Source organism: Balaenoptera musculus, chromosome 4 (genome assembly GCF_009873245.2).
Source record: "Balaenoptera musculus isolate JJ_BM4_2016_0621 chromosome 4, mBalMus1.pri.v3, whole genome shotgun sequence".
NCBI classification, from domain to species: domain Eukaryota; kingdom Metazoa; phylum Chordata; class Mammalia; order Artiodactyla; family Balaenopteridae; genus Balaenoptera; species Balaenoptera musculus.
This window is the reverse complement of record NC_045788.1, coordinates 62,847,656-62,870,366: the sequence shown is the minus strand read 5'-3', so window position 1 is coordinate 62,870,366 and position 22,711 is coordinate 62,847,656. Positions and strand designations below refer to the sequence as shown.

At 37.4% G+C, this 22,711-nt stretch overlaps 1 protein-coding gene across 4 annotated transcripts in view; it reads right to left on the bottom strand.

Annotated features, from left to right (window-relative positions):
• The window catches only part of MAP3K13 (mitogen-activated protein kinase kinase kinase 13), a 171,393-nt gene that overhangs the window by 42,259 nt on the left and 106,423 nt on the right, over positions 1 to 22,711 (bottom strand). For all 4 annotated transcript variants that reach the window (XR_005019679.1, XM_036850216.1, XM_036850219.1 and 1 more), the window contains one exon: positions 9,449 to 10,008. Coding sequence is in view for 3 of the 4 variants with exons in the window: in XM_036850216.1 (XP_036706111.1) it covers positions 9,449 to 9,923 (475 nt within the window). In the remaining variant the exon portion in view is untranslated. The remainder of the gene's footprint in view (positions 1 to 9,448; positions 10,009 to 22,711) is intronic.

The following is a 22,711-nucleotide window of genomic DNA, read 5'->3' as shown; positions in this document are numbered from 1 at the left end:
TCTACTGCCTAATCTATCTTCTAAGAGTGATCTATAGTTGATTTTTTAAAAGTTTAACCTTTACATCTGAAGTTTATTTTGTTGTATGGTATGAGAACTGATGCAAATTAATTTTTTTCGTAGTGTTATTTAGTGATTCAAAAAACAATTTGTTAAATAATCCTTTCTTTTTACATCATTTTATAATGTTTATATTGTAATTTACTATAAATTTTATAAATAATTCTTATTACTTAGTATTTTTATAAAATGAGAAATAAATGTAGTATTAAAATACAAATGATAGGAGGGAGGGACAAGATAGGGGTAGGGGATTAAGAGGCACAAACTACTATGTATAAAATAAATAAGCTACAAGGATATATTGTACGGCACAAGGAATGTAGCCAATATTATATAACAACATTTTTTTATTCTTCTTTTTTTAAAGATTTTTTTTGATGGGGACCATTTTTAAAGTCTTTATGGAATTTGTTACAATATTGCTTCTGTTTTATGTTGTGGTTTTTTGGCCGTGAGGCATGTGGGATCTTAGTTCTCCGACCAGGGATTGAACCCGCACCCCCTGCATTGGAAGGCAAAGTCTTTTTTTTTTTTAAATTAATTAATTAATTAATTAATTTGTTTTTGGCTGTGTTGGGTCTTCGTTTCTGTGCAAGGGCTTTCTCTAGTTGCGGCAAGCGGGGGACACTCTTCATCGCGGTGCGCGGGCCTCTCACTATCGTGGCCTCTCTTGTTGCGGAGCACAGGCTCCAGACGCGCAGGCTCAGTAGTTGTGGCTCACGGGCCTAGTTGCTCTGCGGCATGTGGGATCTTCCCAGACGAGGGCTCGAACCCGTGTCCCCTGCATTAGCAGGCAGATTCTCAACCACTGCGCCACCAGGGAAGCCCGGAAGGTGAAGTCTTAACCACTGGACAGCCAGGGAAGTCCCTATAATATCTTTAAATGGAGTATAATCTATAAAAATATTGAATCACTATGTTGTACACCTGAAATTAATATAATATCGTAAATCAACTATACTTCAATTAAAAAATAAATAAAGTAAAATATAAATGATAAATATATTTGGCACTCAAATACCAAAGGTTGATATTATAATATATAACAAAAATTTCCTTGACCAACAGTAGCTCACGCCTGTGTTAATTCATCTATGTTCAACCAAATCTTAATTGTCCATGGAAAAATAAAGGGGCTGGCATTGGTAATTCAAGAACACAGAGTGTAAAGTAATACTTCAACCACCTTTCCATCAATTTTTTTTACTAGAACTGACTACCAGAAGTAAAGTTGATTCATGTGATTTAGTCCTCTCTGTCCGGTTCCAATGTCCTTATCGATATCTAGTAGGGAGTCAAGGAACAAGAAAATGGCAGCAAAAAGAACGTTAGCAACAAGGATATACAAATTGGGGGCCTAGATCACTGAGGAACAAGATAACAAACCTTATAATGATGGAAACTGGCTGTGCTCCCTCCAGGGTTAGTCCCAGACTTTCTGCTGCTTTTACAGCTGTCCCATTGGTACTCTTCCCCAGCTTTTATCTTCTCTCTGATTCATCACTATGACTACTATCTTAATTCCAATATCCACCATGATCCCTAGGACTGAGAAAAAGCCACATGCCCACTCACTTTAACACATAAGTTCTCCTTTGTTTATTCAGACAAGTCTGTGACAATACTTGCTTTGAGACTGGGAACTATTTGGCAATAAAAGATTTCACATATTACCTTACTTACGCTTCACTACCAACATACTAAATGGGAGATGAAGATATCATTAAAAAAATTTTAATCAAGTGAAATTTCCTCATAATACCAAATGCAGGGACACATCTGTTATATGTACTATCCTTCGGTTGACTGTAATCCAGGATTAAAGATTAGCTCCATGATCCCAGAGCTGACAAGAAAAAAACTACACTAGTTTCAGGCTAGTGAATCTCTTCTACAGCCCACAGCAACACCTGCTCACGGTAGGATATCCTGTCATTTGCTGAAGAGCTGGGCAGCTGCCGTACCCTTGTAAGCTTAAACTGACTAAGGATGTTTCTTATTTGTTCCTGAAATAAGCCTTTCTGAAGGTCACATAATCAATCGGAACACAAATCAAATACAAGGTTACAGAACAATAAAGAATTTTAAAGGCTCCTTTTAACAGACATAGGATGTGTCTGTTAGTCTTCTTTATGAGTCTGAACCTCAATGCTGCATTTGGATCCCGAGACCTCCAAATTGCCACCAAAATAATTATTAGACTGGACAAGTTAAGACCCCCAAAACCAAATGAGTTTATCACATAAGCAGATATTAGTAGGTTTTGTGTCTAAGCAGAGAAGAAGGAACTTCTAAAAAATAATAAATTAAGGGTGGGTGGTTATGGGATGACAAGTGATTTTTATTTTCCTCTTTGGATTTGTCTTTATTCCCAATTTTTAAAATAATAAAACTGTTTAACATAGGAGTCCCCAACCGCTGTGTGACAAGGGACAACTCTTTAATTTCCCTGAAACCTTAAGATCATAGAGGGAAAAAAAGGGTAGAATGTGCAGGGTATGGAGAGAAAACAGACAGACAAAACCTAGGGATTGAGAAAGAATGCTGTGGTTGACAAATCCTGGAAAGTATACCTGGAATGGACAGATTTACAGGTAAATCCCAATATACTTATGGAGAAGGGGTATAGATGGGGAGTCTGGTATTGGTTTAAGAGAAAGTATTTCAGAGTCAATTTTTAAAAAATTGAAGTATAGCTGATTTACAATGTTGTGTTGATTTCTGCTGTACAGCAAAGTGATTCAGTTATACATATATATATATATATATATATATACACTCTTTTTTCATATTCTTTTCCATTATGGTTTATCCCAGGATATTGAATATAATTCCCTGCGCTATATAGTAGGACAGTATTGTTTATCCATTCTATATGTCATAGTTTGCATCTACTAACCCCTAACTCCTAGTCCATCCCTCCCCCACACCCCCTCCCCCTTGGCAACCACAAGTCTGTTCTCTATGTCTGTGAGTCTGTTTTTGTCTCGCAAGTAGGTTCATTTGTGCCATGGTTTAGGTTCCACATAAAGATGATATCATATGGTATTTGTCTTTCTCTTTTTGACTTACTTCACTTAGTATGATAATTTCTAATTGCATCCATGTTGCTGCAAATGGCATTATTTCATTCTGTTTTAGGCTGAGTAGTATTCCATTATATATGTACCACATCTTCTTTATCCATTCTTCTGTCAGTGGACACTTAGGTTGTTTCCATGTCTTGGCTACTGTGAATAGTACCACTATGAACATAGGGGTGCATGTATCTTTTTGAATTATAGTTTTGTCTGCATATATGCCCAGGAGTAGGATTGCTGGGTCATATGGTAATTCTATTTTTAGTTTTTTGAGGAACCTCCATACTGTTTTCCACAGTGGTTGCACCAACTTACATTCCCACCAACAGTGCAGGAGGGTTCCCTTTTCTCCACACCCTCCCCAGCATTTGTTATTGGTAGACTTTTTGATGATAGCCATTCTGACCGGTGTGAGGTGGTACCTCATTGTAGTTCTGATTTGCATTTCTAAAAGAAAGTATTTCACATCAATAGATGAGAGGAGAAAGACAATGTGGTATATATATATCTACACACACACACACATTGGAATACTACTCAGCCATAAAAGAGAACGAAATTTTGCCATCTGCAGCAACATGGATGGACTTGGAGGGCATTATGCTAAGTGAAATAAGTCAGACGGAGAAAGACAAATACTGTATGATGTCACTTATATGTGGAATCTAAAAAATACAACAAACTAGTGAATATTAAAAAAAAAAGAAGCAGACTCACAGATAAGGAGAATAAACTAGTGGTTACCAGTGGGGAGAGGGGGAAGGGGCAATATTGGGGTGGGGGAGCGGGAGGTAGAAACTACTGGCTGTAAGATCGGCCACAAGGATGTATTGTACAACACGGGGACGATAGCTAACATTTTGTAATAACTGTAAATGGAATGTAACCTTTAAAAATTGTGTTAAAAAATAAAATAAAATAATACCTTAAAATAAAATATCAAAAAAAGAAAAAGTATTTCAGAAATAGAAAAAATTGAATGCATGGAAAAAGTGGCTAATGGTGACTAATGTCAACTGGCAGTTGTGGAAAAGCTGTCAACAGTCTTGACTAAAATATATGAATACATTTTTAAGGGAGGGTCACAGAATCCAATATTCAGTTATAAAATAAATAAAACAGAATATCATTTCTGGTCCATATTATTCCTTTACAAAATTTCTTGATGAAAGAACTCATAACAACTGATCATTTACATAAGGCTGCAAAGATATGTATCAAAAGCCTTAAAGCAAAAAATCCTTTGAACCCAGCATTCCTCTTCTAGTAATTTATCCTAAGGAGTAATCAAGATATGTGTGAAAATTAAGGAATGGACACATGTTCACTGCAGTGTGGCTTATAATCACTGAAAATAGTAAACAAATTGTTAAGCAATAGAAGATTGCACTAGAAGTTATCAATGAATTTGGTAAAGTTGCAGGATACAAAATAATATACAGAAATATGTTAATTTCTATACACTAACAACTAACAATCAGAAAAGGAAATGAAGAAAATAATCCCATTTACAATTGCATCAAAATGAATAAAATAGTAGGAATAAATCTAAGGAGGTAAAGGACCTGTACTCTGAAAACTATAAGACACTGATGAAAGAAACTGAAGACAACACAAACAGATGGAAAGATATACCGAGTTCATGGATTGGAAGAATTACTACTGTTAAAATGACCATACTACCCAAGGCAATCTAGAAATTCAATGCAATCCCTGTCAAAATACCCATGGCATTCTTCATAGAAGTAGAACAAATAATTCTAAAATTTGTATGGAAACACAAAATACCCCAAATAGCCAAAACTATCTTGAGAAAGAAGAACAAAGCTGGAGGTATCATGCTCCCTGATTTCAAACTATACTGCAAAGCTACAGTAATCAAAGCAGTATGGTACTGGCACATAGATCAATGGAACAGAATAGCAAGCCCAGAAATGAACCCATAATTACATGGGCAATTAATCTATGACAAAGGAGGCAAGAATATACAATGGGGAAAAGACAGCCTCTTCAATAAATGGTGTTTGGAAAACTGGACAGCTACATGCAAAAGAATCAAACTGGACTACACCATATACAAAAATAAATTCAAAATGGATTAAAGACTTAAATGTAAGACCTGAAACCATAAAACTTCTGGAAGAAAAAATAGGCAGTATGGTCTTTGACATCAGTCTTAGCAATATTTTTTGGATATGTCTCCTCAGGCAAGGGCAACAAAAGCAAAAATAAACAAATGGGACTACATCAAACTAAACAGCTTTTGCACAGTGAAGAAAACTATCAACGAAATGAAAAGGCAGCTTACTGAATGGGAGATGATATTTATAAATGCTATATCTGATAAGGGGTTAATATCCAAAATATACAAACAACTCATATAGCTCAACATCAACAAACAACCTGATTAAAAAATGGGTAGAGGATCTGAATAGACATTTATCCAAAGAAGACATACAAATGGCTATCAGGCACATGAAAAGATGCTCAATATCACTAATTATTAGGAAAATGCAAATGAAAACCACAGTGAGATATCACTTCACACCTGCTAGAATGGCTATTATCAAAAAAACAACAAATAACAAGTGTTGGCCAGGATGTAGGGAAATGGGAACCCTTGGGTACTGTTGATGGGAATGCAAATTGGTGCAACCACTGTGGAAAACAGGATGGAGATACCTCAAAAAACTAAAAATAGACCTATATATAGAACTACCATATGACTCAGCAACTCCACTCCTGGGTATTTATCTAAAGAAAACAAAAACACTTTTTAGAGACCTAAATGTAAGACCAGATACTATGAAACTCCTAGAGGAAAACATGCAGAACACTCTTTGACATAAACTGCAGCAATATTTTTTTTGGATCCATCTCCTAAAGGAAAGGAAATGAAAACAAAAATAAACAAGTGGGACTTAATTAAACTTAAAAGCTTTCACACAGCAAAGGAAACCACTGACAAGACAAAAAGATAACCCACTGAATGGGAGAAAATATTTGCAAATGATATGACTGATAAGGGATTAATATCCAACATATATAAATTGCTCATATAACACAACATCAAAAAAACAAACAACCAGATTAAAAAATGGGGAGAAGAACTAAACAGACATTTTTCCAAAGAGGAAAAGAAAATGGACAACAGGCATATGAAAAGATGCTCAACATCATTAATCATCAGGGAAATGAAACTCAAAACCACAATGAGATATCACCTCACACCTGTCAGAAAGAATGGCTATCATCAAAAAGAACACAACAAATGTCGGCGAGGATGTGGAAAAAAGGGAACCCTTGTTCACTGTTAGTGGGAATGTAAACTGGTGCAGCCACTGTGGAAAACAGTATGGAGGTGTCTCAAAAAACTAAAAATAGAACTACCGTATAATTCAGCAATTTCACTCCTGTGTATATATCAGAAAAAACCAAAAACACTAATTTGAAAAGATACATGCACCCCAATGTTCATAGCAGCATTATTTACAATTGCCAAGATATGGAAACAACCTAAGTGTCCATCAACAGATGAGTGGACAAGATTGGATACACACACACACACAAACACACACACAAAATGGAATACTACTCAGCCATAAAAAAGAATGAAATTTTGCCATTTGCGGCAAATGGATGGATATGGAGGGCATTATGCTAGTGAAATAAGTTAGAGAAAGACAAATACTGTAGAATATCACTTATATGTGGAACCTAAAAAATACAACAAACTAGTGAATATAACAAAAAAGCAGATTCACAGATATAGAGAACAAACCAGTGGTTACCAGTGGGGAGGGAGGGAGGGGTGGGAGAGTGGGAGGTACAAACTACTAGGTGTAAGATAGGCTCAAGGATGTAATGTATAACATGGGGAATATGACCAATATTCTGTAATAACTGTAAATGGAAAGCAATCTTTAAAAAGTGTATAAAAAATAAAAAATTTTAAAAAACAAACAAAAAAAAACACTCTTTAGAAAAGATATCTGCACGCTTACATTAACTGCAGCATTATTTACAATAGCCAAGATATGGAGTAATCTAAGTACCCATCGGTAGATGAATGGACAAAAAAGGTGTGGTGTATACACACACACACACACACACACACACACACACACACACACACACACATGCAATGGAATATTACTCAGCCATAAAAAAGAATGAAATCTTGCCATTTGTGACAGCATGGACAGACCTAGAGGGCACTAAGCTAAGTGAAATAAGTCAAATGGAGAAAGACAAATACTATATGATTTCACTTAAATGTGTAATCTAAAAAACAAAACAAATGAACAAACACAATAAAACAGAAACAGTCATAGATACAGAGAACAAACAGGTGGTTGTCAGAGGGAAGGAGGGAGGGCGGAGGGGAGAAATAGGTGAGGGAGATTAAGAGGTACAAACTTTTAGTACAAAATAAATGAGTCAAGGGTATGAAATGTACAGTGTGGGGAATATAGTCAATAATTATGTAACATTTTTGTATGGTGACAGACAGTAACTAATCATGGTGATCATTTTGAAATGTACAGAAATGTCAAATCACTATGTTGTGCACCAGGAACTAATATAGTGTTGTAGGTCAATTATACTTCAAGAACAAACTCATGAAAACAAAAACTCATGAAAAAAGAGATCAGATTTGTGGTTACCAGAGGTGGTGAGTGGAGGAGGGGGAATTGGATGAAGGCAGTCAGAAGGTACAAACTTCCAGTTATAAGATAAATAAGTACTAGGGATGTGGTGTACAACTTGATAAATATAATGAACACTGTTTATGTTAATGCATGAAGACAGTAAACCCTAAGAGTTCTCATCACAAGGGAAAAAAACAGAGGATTACTTAATTACAATTACTTAAACTGTGTATGTTAACACAATTTAATATTATGCAGCCATTAAAAATGATGCTGAAAAAGTATATTTCATGATACAGGAAATGTTCACAATATGAAGTAAAAAAGTGTTACAGAACAGCATGACTTTTTTTAAGCACACATACACACATGTATAGACTAACATAATATATACCAAAAACACTAATGGTGGTTATTGTCAGGAGATTGGGGATCATAGATTATTTTAATTTTTGGGGGGGAACTTACTTGTATGTTCCAAAATTTCTATATATATTACTTTTGTTCTCAGGAAAGATTGTTTCAACAATATAAATGAAGTTATAAAGAACACTAGTGCCATGTGTTCTCTTTACTTCAAAAGCATAAGGCTTGAGGGACTTCCCTGGTGGCGCAGTGGTTAAGAATCTGCCTGCCAATGCAGGGGACACGGGTTCGAGCCCTGGTCTGGGAAGATCCCACATGCCACGGAGCAACTAAGCCTGTGCGCCACAACTACTGAGCCTGCACTCTAGAGCCCGTGAGCCACAACTAGTGAGCCTGCATGCCACAACTACTGAAGCCCGTGCGCCTGGAGCCTGTGCTCTGCAACAAGAGAAGCCACCGCAATGAGAAGCTTGCGCACCACAACAAAGAGTAGCCCCTGGTCGCCACAACTAGAGAAAGCCTGCGCGCAGCAACAAAGACCCAACGCAGCCAAAAATAAATAAATAAATAATAAATCAATTTAAAAAAAAAAGCATAAGGCTTGAATTGGGGTATATGAATATACATACGACACAATGATGGGAGTTAAAATTTTACTTTTTAAAAAGCTGTGGGATCTTGAAATAATAATGTTTCTCAAGAATGGTTAGATATTTTGTTCTTTCCTCAAAATGTGAGCTTTCTGTGCCTGACTGTAAGATAAAAAAATTCCTTTTTACTACTACCTAAGGCAGGCCTACAATCTTCAGGGGCAGTACCATGTGGCTTCTGTCTGGTTTTGAATTAGTCCAGTGACCATCAGACTTCTTGACTGTAAAAACTGTCAATAAAATTTTTGAATATGCACTCACTATGTGATTTATTTATAAATTATATATCTGTAAAACTTTATTAAAATACCAAATATATATGAAAACATGCATGAAAATAGAAATTTAAAGTGATGAGATAAAAGGAACAGAAGCTCTAACATCTTCTTCCTCACAACGTCATGGATTGTCTTATATGTACTCTACTCTGGACACCACTGGACTGTACAACAACAAAAGGTGGGCTTCGACCAAAAAAGACCAACCATATGTCAATCTGTTCCATTCAGAAGGTCTACAGGAAATTGATATGGGGTATTATTCTGGCACTAGGTCTTTAATTTATCAAAGGTTATCCAGTTAATGGTGGTAGTGTGTTTACACAGGAAATATCTTCCAGGTCCATACTCTAGCTTACCTTGCTGCTGCAATTTGTAATCAGTGGAGTATGCCTTCCCAATGATATTCCATACAGGCCTTAAGCATCCAAATAGTCCTTCAAGAAACCCACCACTGCCGCTGCCCGACCTGCTGAACTGAATCTTGATGTCTTCGGTTCCACTTGTGCCCTCTCCATCCACAGTGTTGCTGTTCCCATGAGACACGGCCATCTCCGATTCATCTTGTTCCCTTAGCTGAAGAACGCTGTTCTCAAACTGGTCCCTGGAATCCTCGCTTACGCTTGTCAACACTGTTGTGGTGATGGGGCTGTTCATGCCCTCAGTTAGCTCTGTTTGCACCACCCCCTTTTCCTGCTGGTCCTTAAGAAGCTTGGGTGAAGGGTGGCTTCGCATAGGTGCGACGTCATCTTGTAGTCCATTGAAGGTTTTGTTTTCACTCAAAGGCAAGTGTGGGGAAGAGGAGCAGCTCAGGTGCTCCTGAGGGTTGGCCATCGTGCCATGAGTGTGCCCAGGGTCCTGAGATGACACTCAGAGGATCATTAGAAAAGAGTTCTGATGTAAGAGGGGGCTTCAGAACCTGGGGAAAACAGGAGGAGGTCGTGAGATCACCCTTTCTTTAGTCACCCACACCACTACACTTCCTTTTATAATAATAAAAACATTGAAACAAGGGGGATTGATTAAACAGTGGTGTTCATCCACATGAAGGAATACTGTGCAGCAGTTAAAAATCATGTTGTAGAAGAGTATTTACTAACATGAGAAAATGTTCATGACATATTAATATAAAAAATAGGTTAGAACAATATATACAATGTAAGCCATTTAAATTTTTTATTATTTAAAAGGATACACAAACACATATACAAGAAAAAAAGACTGGAAGGATACATCCAAAGAAGTAACAACAGTTAATTCTAGGTGGTTAGATTTGGGAGGGATTTATGTTGTTGTGTTTTTCGAGATATTCTAAGCATTTTGCATTAATATGTTTCTATAGACTGAATGGTTGTGTTCCCCCAAAATTTACATGTTGAAACTCATTTGTGATGCTGTTTGGAGGTGGGGGCCTTTGGGATGTGATTAGGTCATGATGGTGGAGCCTTCATGAATGGGATTAGTGCCTTATAAAAAAGTCCCCGGAGAACTCCCTTCCCTCTTCTGCCATGTGAGGACACAGTGAGAAGATGGCTGTCTATGAACCAGGAAGCAGGCCCTCACCAGATTATCAAATCTGTGAGTGCTTTGATCTTGGATATCTCAGCTCAGCCTCCAAAAAACTGTCAGAAGTAAAAATGTTTGTTGTCTGAGTCATCTAGTCTGTGGTATTTTTGTTATAGCATCCTGAACAAACTAAGACATATATATTATATTCATAATCAGAAAAAAATTGTTTCCCTTCCCAAAGGTATAAATATATTTTTGTTAGAAACTACATTCTGTGTTATTATAAGTCACTGCTGATATCTTCTGTTTGCTTTAGTGTCTTGTCCACTGGCACCTTGCTTTACTTTCTAAGGCATTCATTAAGGCATGTAGATAAATGTCTTGTGTATGTGACAGATAAATTCCTAAGATGTAAATTTTGTTTTACTGTACTGCACCAAATCTGGAGCAATGTGACCAAGCCGCAGCTCTTTAAACTTATTCTTTGCTTCTGATCTGTCCATTAGCACCAATTTCTCAGAGCTACCTACCCCCTGAAAATAAAGACATGGAATTGTTCTAGATTCACCAGATCATGCAAAATCAATCTTAAACTTATTCAATGTATGTCTCTTATCAGAAATTTAGTTTCTTTGCAAATCCCTATATAATACTCCTTCCTTCTTTCACTCTGTATTAAGCATCAAGGATGTGCTAGAGGCCAGGGGATAAAGATGATCTCGCAGAGGGGGCAAAAGACAGGCCAACAAAGATTGACTGTACACTGCTTAACCAAGTGCTCTGGGAGCACAGAAAAGGGAGGGATAGTTTCAGGGATAGCTGCCCAAAGGTGGTAACTATTGATTTGTTTGAAGGAAGTGTAGAAATTCATTGGGCAGGCAGGAGAGGAGTGAGTGAAAGAAGAGGAAGAGGGTACTACAGGTTTGGAGAAAGTGTGAACGAGGGCATGGAAGGATGAAAATATGGAACAGATGAGATATCTTAGTGGCTGAAATGTAGGTTATATGTATATATACAGAGAAAGATAAGAATTGGAGAGAGTCAGGGGCTAGATTGTAAGTATGCTAGGCTAAGAGATTTGGATTTTATTCTGAAGGTGATGGGGAGCCATAGTATCCTATATTGGGGGTTACAAATAAAAATAGACCATTCTTATGTTATTAATTTCTCATCTTCATTACTGAGACCAGGGATTGCTAGGGAAGTGAGACTAGGCGTTCCAGGTAGTAATGGGGAGCAGCAGGAGATAACTCTTGTAAAAGGTGGGCCAAGGTCAGAATATGGTGGACCTGTATGGCAAGCTAAAGCTTTTAGATTTTATCCTCAAGACAACAGAGAGTCATTAAGGAATTTTAAGCAAGGGAGTGATTTGGTCAGATTTGTAATTTAAAATCATACCCATAGCAGTAGAGGTTGGATTGAAGGAGAATGACTGAAGGTCAAGATATCAGTTAGGAGGAAGAGATCAAGTAAGAAATGATGAGGACCCAAACCAAGGCAGTAGCAATGGCAATAAAGAGGAGGGGACAGGTTTAAGAGGTAAAACTGGTAAGATCTAGTGATTGATAAAACATGGGGGTGGGTGAGGAAAAGGACAGGAGAGGAATACTTTCAGATAACCTACTTGGGATAATGGATAGATGGACAATGTCATTAACTGAGATATGAAATATCAGAAGAGATGAAGTTTTAGAAAGAAGATAATTAGCTCATAAATGTAGACGGTTTAACGCCTACTGTGTGTTTCATGCACTGAACCAGATTTTTATTTATGTTATCTGATTTTTTTTCAATATTTTTCCCCCTCTTTTCTGGGTATTTCATAATTCTTTTTTTTTTTTAAATTTTATTTATTTATTGATTTATTTATTTATGGCTGTGTTGGGTCTTCGTTTCTGTGTGAGGGCTTTCTCTAGTTGTGGCAAGCGGGGGCCACTCTTCATCACGGTGCGCGGGCCTCTCACTATCGCGGCCTCTCTTGTTGTGGAGCACAGGCTCCAGACGCGCAGGCTCAGTAATTGTGGCTCACGGGCCCATTTGCTCCATGGCACGTGGGATCTTCCCACACCAGGGCTCGAACCCGTGTCCCCCGCATTGGCAGGCAGATTCCCAACCACTGCGCCACCAGGGAAGCCCCTATGTTATCTGATTTTAAAAAGACACTTTAGGGACTTCCTTGGTGGTCCAGTGGTTAAGACTGTGCTTCCACTGCAGGGGGAATGGGTTCCACCCCTAGTCGGGGAACTAAGATCCTATATGCTGCGCGGTGTGGTCAAAAAGGAAAAACAATAAAAGTAAAAAGACACTTTATAGAGAGGAATTTAAAGAGAGGTAAACGTGGGAGCTTCTTTAGCTCAGGGACAGAAGTATCAAAATAATACAAAGGTGAACCCAAGTTAAATTAAAAACGTTTTTATTAAATGCATGCTAGGAGCAGTACCAAGTTAAATTAAAAATGTTTTTATTAAATAAATGCTAGAACCACACACTAGGTTAGGTTCTATGGGTACAGGACATTACTATTACCATTACTACTTTTAATGGGAAGGAAGACAAAGGGCTTTACAATTTACAGAGTCCCGTTTACATAATCAGCGACGTGTTTACTCTCCAGGATAAAAAAACCAACAATGCGATTTGTAGTGTTTGCCAATTTCCCTGGTATAAATACTCCCACCAAGGCAGATTTCAAGCTAATAACAACAGCTTAACAACCTGCTTGCAAAGTTACTAAATATTTGACAGCTGGCTCTTAGAAATTGGCATATAAACCAGCACCAACACCATCATCTTTGTGATAGTGTCATTTTCATTTGAAAGAAGTAAGAAACTTCTAAGGCCACATATTGAGTAAGCGGTAGAGCAGGAATTAAAATCTAACTCAGAATTCAGATTCTCAAATTCCCTTGCCTTTTTTTTATGACAAGGCACCTCTTATGATAACCCTTCACTTTCTTTGAGTACTTTTCCTGTGACCTTGACCTAAACACCTGATTGCCTGTTTAAGGAAGCCAGAGCATGGAATGGCTATCCCTGTTTTTCCCAGAAGGACACGGAGGCCTAGAGAGAGGTATATGCTAAAGGTCACAGAGCCAGGACTGAATACCATTTTCTTTTTCCTAATTCCAAACTCTCTCCTATACCATGTGGTCTCTGTAAGACATAGTTTCTTCTTTTCAAAGCTTATACACTACTTAAAGAGTTAATAATTACACCGAGGCAATTACCTCCTGCCCACTCCCACCCCATGACATACAAGCCATATTCTGTTCTACAGGCTGTGGGAGAAGGGGAACAAGAATGGGGCAGGAGAAGGTAGATTGGGCTGACTGCACTTGAGGTGAACCTTTGCAAGGAAGATGTGTTTGAAACTGACAGAGGAAAGGAAGTCAGGAAAGAACAAGAGCATTAGCAGAGGCAGGGAAAAAACGACCAGGGCGTGTGTGGGAGGGCTGATCTCCTCAATAATGATCACTTTCAATAATGAAAGAGCCAGCTAAGGTTGGAGAGTAGTGTGCAATAAAGGTAGCTCCTTCACATACGGTCTCTGAAAGCTCATGAAATAATGCAGATAATTCTTCCCTTTAAACAAATCAGAAAACTTTAACTGTTTGAGGTTAGGTTAGGAGGGACTTAAATTCTAGGGCACGGAGAAATTTAGGGGCTGGGTAGCTGCCTGGGACTATAATGTTGGGGAAAAGAAAGAAAGAAAGAAAAAGAAAAGCTGGAACCCTTCGCTACAGCAACAGCTGTTTGCTGAATTGACCGCCATTCCCCATCCCAGTCCTCTCCACTTCCTTCCTTTTTTCTCATCTCTAAGCTCTGACATTACTGATCCCCTCATTTTGCTTTCTTGCTGACCTCCTGCCACAACCTTGAGCTGTCTCTTGCCTTTGGCCTCTCTGACCTTGCTCTGCCTGATCTCTTTCAAGACTGCTGACTTCATATTTTCAGACTTGGCCACTGCCTTAGTAAAGTTGCTTCCGGTCTGTCTTTACTGTTGGGATTCGTGGTTATCCTTTACAGCACAGGGCATATATTATGCTGTTGGCTCACATCAGACTTGATAATGCAAATACCCAAATGTATATGTGAATTTCAGCCAAACACCTATTTGCGCAATTTGTTCTTTGAACCCCACTACAGGATGTTATATTAATTCCTGGTAAATTTCCATTTTTTTTCCATTTTTATTCTGAGTTTTTTCTCCCTGATGACCTCATATTGAAATGAGCTCATATACAAAAAGTTAGAAAAACATGTGTTTGTTTTGTAATCTCTTCCCATTTCTTTTTTTTTTTTGGCCACGCCTCAGATCTCAGTTCCCCAGCCAGGGGTTGAACCCGGGCCATGACAGTGAAAGTGCAGAATCCTAACCACTAGACCACCAGGGAACTCCCATCTCTTCACATTTCTAAGAGGTTAATGGTATACATGAAGTGGACCTGTTCACACAGGCACCGGGAATGAGTCTAAAGAAGAGAACTTCAGCGTGGTCATCACATTCAGTTTGATATTTAAGACATCAAGGAATAACAGGACCTTCAAGGAATACAGTCCAACCACCTGTTTTACATATGAGAATCAAATCCCAGAGAGATTGCTGACTCGCTCAATACAACTAATTAGTGTCAGAGCTAGAATGAGTCCTCTTTCTTCATCCTATGATCTTCCCCTAGTCTGGTTGTTTATTCAGACAAATAGAAACAAATAGCATGACCACTGATGACAAAAACGATAATAATTCACTGTGTTATTCTAGATGCACTAAAGCTACACCCAAAGAAGCACAAGCACCCATTTAGAGGGGTGGCCCTGCACCTGTTAACAGAGGAGTGAAGGGCACCCAGCTATTGGTGATTCAGTGGCTCTGAGCGTGGGCAGAGGTGACGGAAACCTCAAGGTGTGTATAAAGATATGTAGTCAGAGAGGCTTTCCTCTGCTCACCAAGAATATCAAGACCAATCGCAACCAACAAATGCAGAGAAATGGAGAAGCACGAGAACAAAGGGAAAGAAATCATCACCATGGCTATATTCAAATATGATCAGAGCTGACTCTACGTGTAAGAGTGTAGGAGGATAAAAATATCTAAATTTTACCTGTGTTTGTACGTACACCCACACACTGCCACTGCACAGTGAAGGAGCTGGTAAGTGGAACCTAAGGGAACACAAGCAGCCCCACCATCTCTGCCTCTGTCTTTGTCCTCTCAGTTCCTCCCTCTCTGTCCAGATTTGGCTCAGGTACCCTTTTGGGAACTGACTGTTTGGATATTTTAATTCATGAGAAGGCAAAGCTAGAATTCATTAGAAGGGGATAGAAAGGAAATGAGGCAAGGATTTTAAACACTGAGAGTCAAATGGAAAAAGATAAGGAAGAGCAGAGGGGCAAAAGGGCAAGGTTGGCGTGTCACCCTTATCAGTAGGAAGCTCTATGGGCAAGGCTGCAGGTGATGCTGCTGCTTCCCTTACAAGGGCTCCTGAATCTGCCAGGAGCACAAGGTAGTGCTTCCGTCTCTGCCCTTCGGGCACACTTCCCTTGCCCTCAAAAGGAGGAAGTGGTTTGTGCAAAATTAGTAGGCAAGGGTTGGAGACAGCAGCAGATGTGCATTTGCCAGCGCACTGCCAATTTCTGGAAATTACCTTGGCTTCATGCCAAGATGGGTTCGGCACAGAGAAAAAGACGAGTGGAAGAGGTCATGTGGCCAAACGGCCCCTGAGTTCTTGTGTTTTTATTATATAATACAATTTCCCCATGTTGCTAATAGAGGATAATTTTATAATAGATCAGAGTTTGAGTTTTACATCATAAATATGAATAAATCAAAGATTTTGGAAAATTTTGCCTCACAAAGTTTTCAGGATGACTAAAATTGAATAAAACTTGAAAGTAAGCCTTTTATTGCTGAGATTTCTTGATTGATGCTCACCTCTTCCCAAGCTGTCTTATTATTACTTGGCATTTTCTTGCCTTAAAATGAACACAATGCTGCTATCCTAACTTTCTGGTTATTTCTCTAAAATTCACATAGCAGTATTTAGAGCACAAGTGAGATTTCTGCTGTTAGGGCATCATTCCCATTTTAAAACCGGGATTAAGTTACTTGTTCATAGCAATAACATAAAAAATGATCTTTCTAGGATAGAGGTCTATCACGGAGATCTTGATTTGAACTTTAAAAAAAATTAGATTGCTTTTCCTAATGGAATTGCAAAATTAATCAGATCAGAATAGTGGCCTACAATTGCGCCTTTACCCCTAACTTGCTCTCCTAACTGTGAACCCTCTACTGAAATCCCTATTTGAAAGGACAATAATAACCTCACATCAACCAAATCCACTGACCTACCTTGTCCCATCTTCTTTATAACATTTCATTCAATAATCATGCATTCAGAAATATTGATTCAGTGTCTACCATATATCTATATTTTTGGTTAAGATTATGAATGTTTAATAATATTAAAGTATGCTGGAGCCAGCAAAAAATAAAAATTACAAACAGGCAATCTCCATGTTGACAGATTACTTAATGAATATTACTACCTATAAATACAACTATGACTAAAGTTAAAATAACTTATAATGTAGGTTTTAAAATGAATAAAGATGCTTCATTTTCAGAGTTACAGACTATGATCTCATCAAAAAATAGCAACTTGTGAGGCTTCAAATATACCTTCAGTCAAAGGCCAAACAAATTTCTTGACCAAAGGAATGGTTTCTCTATAACTTCTATAAATCTATGATAAATAATATATACTAAGTGTTAATATTCCAGAACAGAATCAACATTTTCTGACTTAAATCTGACTTGCTATATGAGGAAGAAAATTAGTAACTAAATAAATCCACTTAAAATATCTTAAAAAATAAGATACAGACATATATGCCCTTAAATATTTAATATGAATGAGTATAAAAATAATTATATAAGCCTTTCAAGAAAACAGGAAAATAGGTTTAAAAGGTCAACAGTGGTTATCACTGTTGTTTTTTAAAATTTTCTATATTTTCCTAAATTTCTAGTCTTAGCATGCATCACTTGTTTAATCAGAAGTTTTCAATCCAAATCTTTGTTGCTTTAAACATATAGATGAACGAGCCATCTTTACTACATTTGCATATTTGAAAAATGATATGCGATGTTAAGGACATGGTCAGGAAAACTAATCGTCAATGTGTGCTGAGGCTTGCGAATAGGCATAAGAATCATTTATAAATTCAAAACAAAAAGAAAAATGAATAAAAAACAGATGACAATGAGGAAACAAAAGCTGATGACTCCTATTTTGTTTTTACCTTTTCTACTAGTAAGAATCATATTCAAAAGGCAGAATAATCTAGATAAGAGAACTGAAACTTAAGACAGATGAAGAGACAAAGGCATATCTAATTATATCTTGATTATTTCCAAGTTCTAAGGTCAGATGAATTACACACTAATGCACTGAAACGCTTGTATTTAGGATCACAAAAACAACCTTTCGTAAAGAATTACCTTTAGGAACTGTGAGCAAGATATTCATGGAAAAGTAGGAGATAGAGAAATACCCTAATTTTTTTTAATAAAGGAGGATTATAGAATATATAGATAGAACTGTGAACTTGAGCTGGTCCCTGATAACAGCACCAAGTATACAGTAAGCACTCAATAAAAGCTAGTCCCTTTTCTTCTTTTCCTTTCCTGTTATTTTGTGCCTTTCCCCTCTTTTTTTGGGATATCTATGATTCTCCTTAAGATAAATAGTTCAGGAGAACAATTGAAATGACCATTGAAATTATTTTAAAATTACTATTTAAAATTTAAATTATGTTTTAAAATTTGGGCTATAATGCACACTTTCATATTGTTTCCCAATCAACCAATTCAGAACCTTCTATGCACTTCATCACATAGACAGCAACACTGTGAGGGGCTAAGAGGGGAACCACTGGACGAAGATAGACCTGGATTCAAATACTAATCATTAACTTGAACTTACTCTCTCTCTAAGCCTCAATTTCATTACCTGTAAGTGGTGATAACAACAGAATCCAACTCATAGAATAGGTTAGATGATTATATGAGATAACGCATATATAATGCACTTATCTAGCACACAGTAAATCCTCAAGACTTGTCAGCTATCCAAATCTTTAACTAGAAAAACTAGAATGAAAAGATATATGTCAATATACTCAATATATATGTGAGATCAAGGGGCATGAAAGGAAGGGCAAAAGGAAGACAAGTGAGCTTTCCTTTTTTTTTTTTTTTTTGAGCTTTCTTAAAGAAAGTGGAAAAATGACAAAAGTGGGATAAGAGAGGGATAGATCAATATACATAGAAATTGAGGCACATTTAGCTTGTAACATTCATTTGAAATTATAAATGAAAGCACAAAGAATCAATAAACAGAGAGATACTGGGTCAAAAGGGCAAAAGGAAGATGGAAAACAGGTGAGGAAAATCCCAAACGTATGCAACTTCTTTTTCATATTTAATTTCCTTTGTCTTTGATTTAATTACAGCAGTTATTTTTACATTCCAGGTTTCAATTAAATTGAAAGAAAAAGGGAAGGCTCTATGTAGCTATAATATTTGGGAGAATATTAATACTATGTAGTTCTAATATTTGGGAGAAAAAAGTATGTAATTCCCATGGTTTTAACATTGCCATATTAAATTAGGAGATAATTTTTATTGATTCAAGAAAATATCTCTGGGAAAAGACTGCTTATGTTTTAAACAGAAGAGCAATTAGAACACAGGAGAACCACTGCAGAACTGTGTTCCCAAAGGAGAGTATGGAATTTTCTCGCCTAGAGATCGACATGTTTCTACATCACGTTATGTACACATGAAGACATTCTGTCTTTCAGGAACTGCTTAATTCTACTCTTGTCTCACCCACCTTCCTGGAAACATTATAGTTTTCAGGCAGCTTGCCTTCACTTTTTTTATGAAGACCTCATCCCTAGGGCAAAGTCTAAAAAGTTTGTTGTGGCTCTAGGCCTAGAGAACTTTGTACAATAGCAACTTCCCACAAGCTTAGAAAAATAATAAAAAATAGTCCTTAAGTGATAAATTGAACATTGTAGTAAAATGTGTACTCTAGATTCAAACTCTCTGGTTTGAATACTGATTCTGTCCATGGGGAAGTTCCTTATCTTTGTGTGTCTCAGTTTTCGCAGTCAAAAACTTGGATAATAAGTGTATCTACCTCATAGGATTGTAATGAGGACTAAATAAGATAGTACTTGCAGAGTGCTTAACATATAACCTGGTACAAAGTAAGCACTTAATAAGGTTTTGCTATTTATACTTTAAACTAATAAACATTTTATTCTAAAATAAGACTGTATTCTTTATTAATAATAATATCCATATTGTTAAAGGGGTAAGATCAAATGAGTACATATATTTTACAACAGTTTTGTCCTTGGTCATTCCAGGGATATAACCACAGAAAAAGGGAAATTTAAAGTTGTCCCAGAGGATGGCTACTTTCATTTTATAATGAAAAGACCATTTATTTCCAAGGAGTTAAGCAGAGCAGCTTAGCCCAGAAATAAGCAATGGCCCCAGCCTGTGGGATTTGACACCACTATTCATTGACCCCAGGCCCTAAGACCACTTTGACCCACTCTCATAAGTCGCCATGCTTTGTCTGGTTTGCAAAAAAAAAAGTTTTTTTGGATGTAATTTGAAGAATTATAGGTGTTGAGAGATTAATAAACCCCTAACTAGGAGAGAGTACAAGTAGCACAAGTAATTAACTTGATGTTGAGAATAAAAACATATTTAATAATTACTTAGTAACATCGTGATGTCAACATATTAATAAATTAATAAATATTAATGTTAACATTTGTTTATTATGTCATATGTATCTTCCTTTGTAGACTGGGCATGATTCTAAAGACAAAATAAGCAGAATCTAATTAGAGGTTAATTCATATTCCAAGTGTACTAGGGGTTGAACTGAAGGAAGCTTTTTTAGGCTGTAATAATCATTTTTCTGACTTCAGGTTTTCTGGAGTCTGTTTGATGAGCGAGCAGCAGAAGCAGGCACTAACACTGAAGTTGGTGCAGGACCCTGTATTAGCCTAGACCCTGGCAAGAAAGAGATGCCACACTCAAATAGGGCAAATGACAAGAATTTATGAGACTACTTACAAAGGTGGGGGCAGGAAAAGCAACAGGGATGGTGCCATTCCCCAAAGCTAGTGACAGTCAAAAGGCTGTTAACTGAGCAGGGAAAAAAATTATTGCCAGAACCTGGAGAGCATAACTATAGAAGAAAGTCATCAAACAAGAGCTGTGGCTTTGGTAGAGGGATGCAACCAAAGTTTAATGACCTGATAGAGAGGGAGCCAGGGGAATTAATATTGAACCCCAACCTCACGCTCCTCTTGCTCTCTGAGACCCTGCAGGTGCTTCCCATTGGTTGAACCCAATAGAAGACAAGAAGGCAAGGAAGTCCATTAACGCAGCCTTCAGAGGCACAGAACAGAATGCTCTGAGAAGGACTGAAAATGGATCTGATCCTAAGCGTCAGCCCAGTGCAGGTCCTCCTGCTAAAGGCAGAGACATAATGGCCAAAGCTGGAAATGCAATGAGCAGAGCTAAGCCCCTGCTAGTAAGAGGTCTCCCTCTGCCTTCTGGATCTTTCAGTTTGGTGGGAACCCTTGAACTTCGGTGTCGGTTATGGGCTCTATAGCAGTTGGGTACCACTGGACAATCTGTTCTTTCTGCCTGGGCTGAAGTATGGGGAATATTTTCCCCTCTAAATATATAAAATACTATTTACTATATTCAGGTCATCTACGAGTCTTACTACCATGTACTATGTTCCAAAAAAAGCATTTCATCAATGAAAACTAAATGATACCCACATTGTGATTAAATACTTAGAGTGGAGGCAGCTTGCTACACATGGGTTCTGAAAAAACGAGCTTCCTCATGTGGTTTATGTGAATTTTAAATGAGGTAAGGTACATGAAAATGCTTTTCAAGCTATGAAGTAGTATCCTGATGCTGTCACTATTAAAATATATGGCAGCCATCGGGAAATGATGGATAGTGTACTGCTTAGTAAGAACTGTTGTCAGGAGCTACTGCTCAGGGCTCTAAGCAGGTGAGAGTGGAAGGAAAATCTTTTTGATTTTATATTTTGAAATTATGTTATGAAAGTTCTCTTTTCCCATTAAATTTACTGTTAGTGTTTGGACTGTTTAGTTGGACAGTGAAATATAACTGAAGTAGAGCTATGAATATAACACATTACACACTTGTTTTATACTATATAACATGAAAATGAAATAATTCATTGCCAGCTTAGTATAATAGAGTTATTGAAAAGCATCAGTAACAGACTTCCAATGATATATGTGGAATTTCCCACAAAGCTGCAGATCCTACAAACTGTTCCTGGGCAAGTCCTGCTTGTTCCTGGCAGGCAAGAAGTTGTCAAGGGTCCTTCTGCCATCTTTGCATTGCTTTTTCAGGTCTTGCTTAGGAATGATAGAAACAGAGATTGTTAGAATTGGAGGGAGCAGTGAGTGGGTGATAACTTCTATTTTTGAAGAGAAACAACTCATCCTAATTAGTTTGTAAATTTGCTAGGGGTAGAATCCAAGTATTATTTATCTCTGTTACCTTGTCCCTCTTCTTTTCCTCCCTACCTAGCCTCAGCACCTAGTACAGGACCTGTGTAAGATGATGCAGTTTACTTTTTGGATGAGAGAACTTCACACACACATACACACACACACACACACACACACACACACACTCAGAGCAATTTGATAAATAATACATTAATAACAATAGCTAACATTTGCTGAGATTATTGCCAAATACTGCTCAAAACACTTTCCTTATATTAACTTTTCTAACCCTCACATCAACCCTTTGAGAAAAGTACTACTATTACTCCTATAGTTATCAAAGCAGTTGGGGCATAGAGTGTTTAAATAACTCACCAACAGCTACTAAGTGGTAAAGACAGGGGTTGAACCCAGTTCCACTCCAATTCCAATTCCAGAGCCTGAGCCCGAGTTGAGTCCAAGCCCATGATGTTAGTCACAACGTCCTACTATCAATATTATAATGGGCTTCTATT